We start from the raw sequence: 2,500 nt of genomic DNA on the forward strand, positions 1-2,500 counted from the left end.
AAAACTTATAATTTATAGCAGAACATGGCTGTTATTAACCAAGACGATGTTCTCCGACTAGAATTGGAGTCCGTGATCGGATTTAACGGTGAGAATATTTAATATACTTTACAAAAAATGTTTTAGTTGCTTATACCACAGGCATGAAGGTTCTAATGTTTTTTTTTTTTCTTCTGATCGGACTTTATATTCGCAAGATGTAAGCGTCTTCCTAGATTTCATGATATTGTCATGTTGAATGATTAGCTGCATGTCATAAAATCATATATTTTGGTTAGAGAATGATTGCTGTTATTCCTTTGCGTATTTTTGGCTAATCATACTCGATTTATTAGATTTTCTGAATCTGCTTTACCGGTTTTGGTTGTCGTTTTTCTGCAGAAGAATTTAAGTGTTTATGTATATCTAGGCTAGGTCAGTACCAAGTACTAGTATATCATGAATACAAATAAATAATACTAACGTAACGTATTAAATCAAGTTCCCTACTTGTGGTACTTTAGAAGATGGATTATAATGCATTTGGGGGTGTGCTGTCCGAATTCTAAGGCGTTATTACACCTTTTAAACGTGCCCCGATGCTTTTGAGCATTGTCTTTTTTATCCCTATCCACCTAACTTATATTGGTAAAAGTACAAAATGTTACGAGAAAACGCAATAGAGTATCACGAAACTGAATAGATGGAAGACGGTATAAATAACCGCTACTCTCTTAACCCTTACTGTAAAATATTGCTCTTTGCAACACCCATCCAACTAAATCATACCCTTGTCCTGAATCCTACACCCAAAACCAGAAATATAATGTAAAAAATAAAAATATAACTTAAACATGCAAAGCTTGTATATATTTTTAAATAGTTTAATTTTTGGTGTACACACACACACACACACACACACACACACACACACACTGTTCCAATTCAAAGCACTCTTGAAATGTATTTGCTATAGATTTAATGTTGGTTGTGCCATCTCCCTCCTTACCAAATCCTATAGTGTGACTGTGAGAAGGGTCCACCGCTGGTGTTGAAGTACCATATTGTACAAAAATGTTTAGACCATGGAAAGTTGGGGACACTGCCATCTATTCCCGGAAAAGATGGAAGAGATCTGTTATTAGATGTTATAAAGGAAAAGTACGGTGAAACCAGGTACAGATAAACAAAAAGCAAAAAGGGAACGTTTTGCAGTAGCAACAAGGAGAAGTAGAATACATTGAAGGACTCTTTGGAAAGGAGCAGATATAGAAGTGAGAAGATAAGGAATAGATTTCAGCATTACAGAATCAGAGGATGTATTAATAGAAGGTAGATGGAAAAGAAAACTGTATTATGAGAAAGGGGACTAAGCATGTGTTTTCTGGGACAAGAAAATGAAGACGAAAAAGCAAGAAAGATGAGATTAAAATTAAAATAAAATATTTGTTTTATGGGCGAATGAGAGAAATATGTCTGTATGGAAGTAACAAAATCAGCCTGTCCAGTTTTGTGTTACTTGATTCATAGTTCAGTTAATAAGAAGTCAAAAAACAAAAGGGAAAATCGGAAGAAAGATATAATAAGTAGTACTGAGATTTATGAAGGTTTTATTATAGGGATACAAAGTAAAGAATGCAAAATTTAAAATGTAATAGCTGGGAAGTATAGGAGAACAATAAAGGCTATGAACATAGGAACAGAATGGATATTTTGGTTTCTAGGTACATATGCATTATAAGGGAAAATAGATGAAGATGATATATGATGTGGTACACAGTCCTATCCATTTACACAGAAAATGTGTAGTGTGGTGATTTAATCACTGAAATTATGCTTAGGATAATAAAATGTAGTAATAAAGAACTTTAAAAAATGATTATGTATGAAAAGTAAAGATCATTTTGAAAAAAAAATGGGGTGAAAGAGCATACAAGAACATGATCTGAACATCAGTATAGCCAATGGTCATCCTTTCTGTCAGAACAATGGATTATTGATGGAGGATGTGTTGAATACCATGAGTTTTTAGATTTTTACAGTCATTAAAAGAATAATAAGATCAAACAAGGACAGAAATGAGAAAAGGGGAATCTGGAAATGAAACACCAATATATTGTTAAGGGGTAAAAACAAATAGTAAAACTGTATTAGCAGAAAGAAAAATAACATGAACAATATGGGCAATAATTTACAAAGTGGATCTTTGTTTAAGGGAAATATCAAGATGATATTAGTGAAGTGTGCAGTAGGCAGCACATGAAAAGACTAACAATTATAGTCATAGGAAAATGGATAGAAAAAAACTGATTTTGGGAGGTTGATGAAACAGTAGAGTATACTTTGTGCAAAAGGACTCATGGGATATGTGTGAGAGGAGAGAAAGAGAGAGAGAGATAGACATGAAGAGTGTCAAGAGATGGAATGATAAAAGCAGTGAGGAAAAAGTAAGGCAAATTTGGTAGAAGGAAAATCTATTTTAGGATAGTGAAGGTAGAAAGCTGAATAGAGGAGAGTATGA

General features: G+C 33.4%; 1 protein-coding gene across 1 annotated transcript in view; it reads left to right on the forward strand.

The window, feature by feature from the left end:
- CFAP52 (cilia and flagella associated protein 52) overlaps positions 1-2,500 on the forward strand; it is a 788,965-nt gene that overhangs the window by 68 nt on the left and 786,397 nt on the right. The window contains exon 1 of the mRNA XM_044068790.1: positions 1-88. This exon is cut by the window's left edge and continues 68 nt beyond it. Coding sequence (XP_043924725.1) covers positions 25-88 — 64 coding nt within the window. The 5' untranslated portion in view covers positions 1-24. The remainder of the gene's footprint in view (positions 89-2,500) is intronic.

The sequence above is a fragment of the Protopterus annectens genome, chromosome 4.part0 (assembly GCF_019279795.1).
Source record: "Protopterus annectens isolate FY-2018-M chromosome 4.part0, PAN1.0, whole genome shotgun sequence".
Classification (NCBI taxonomy): domain Eukaryota; kingdom Metazoa; phylum Chordata; order Ceratodontiformes; family Protopteridae; genus Protopterus; species Protopterus annectens.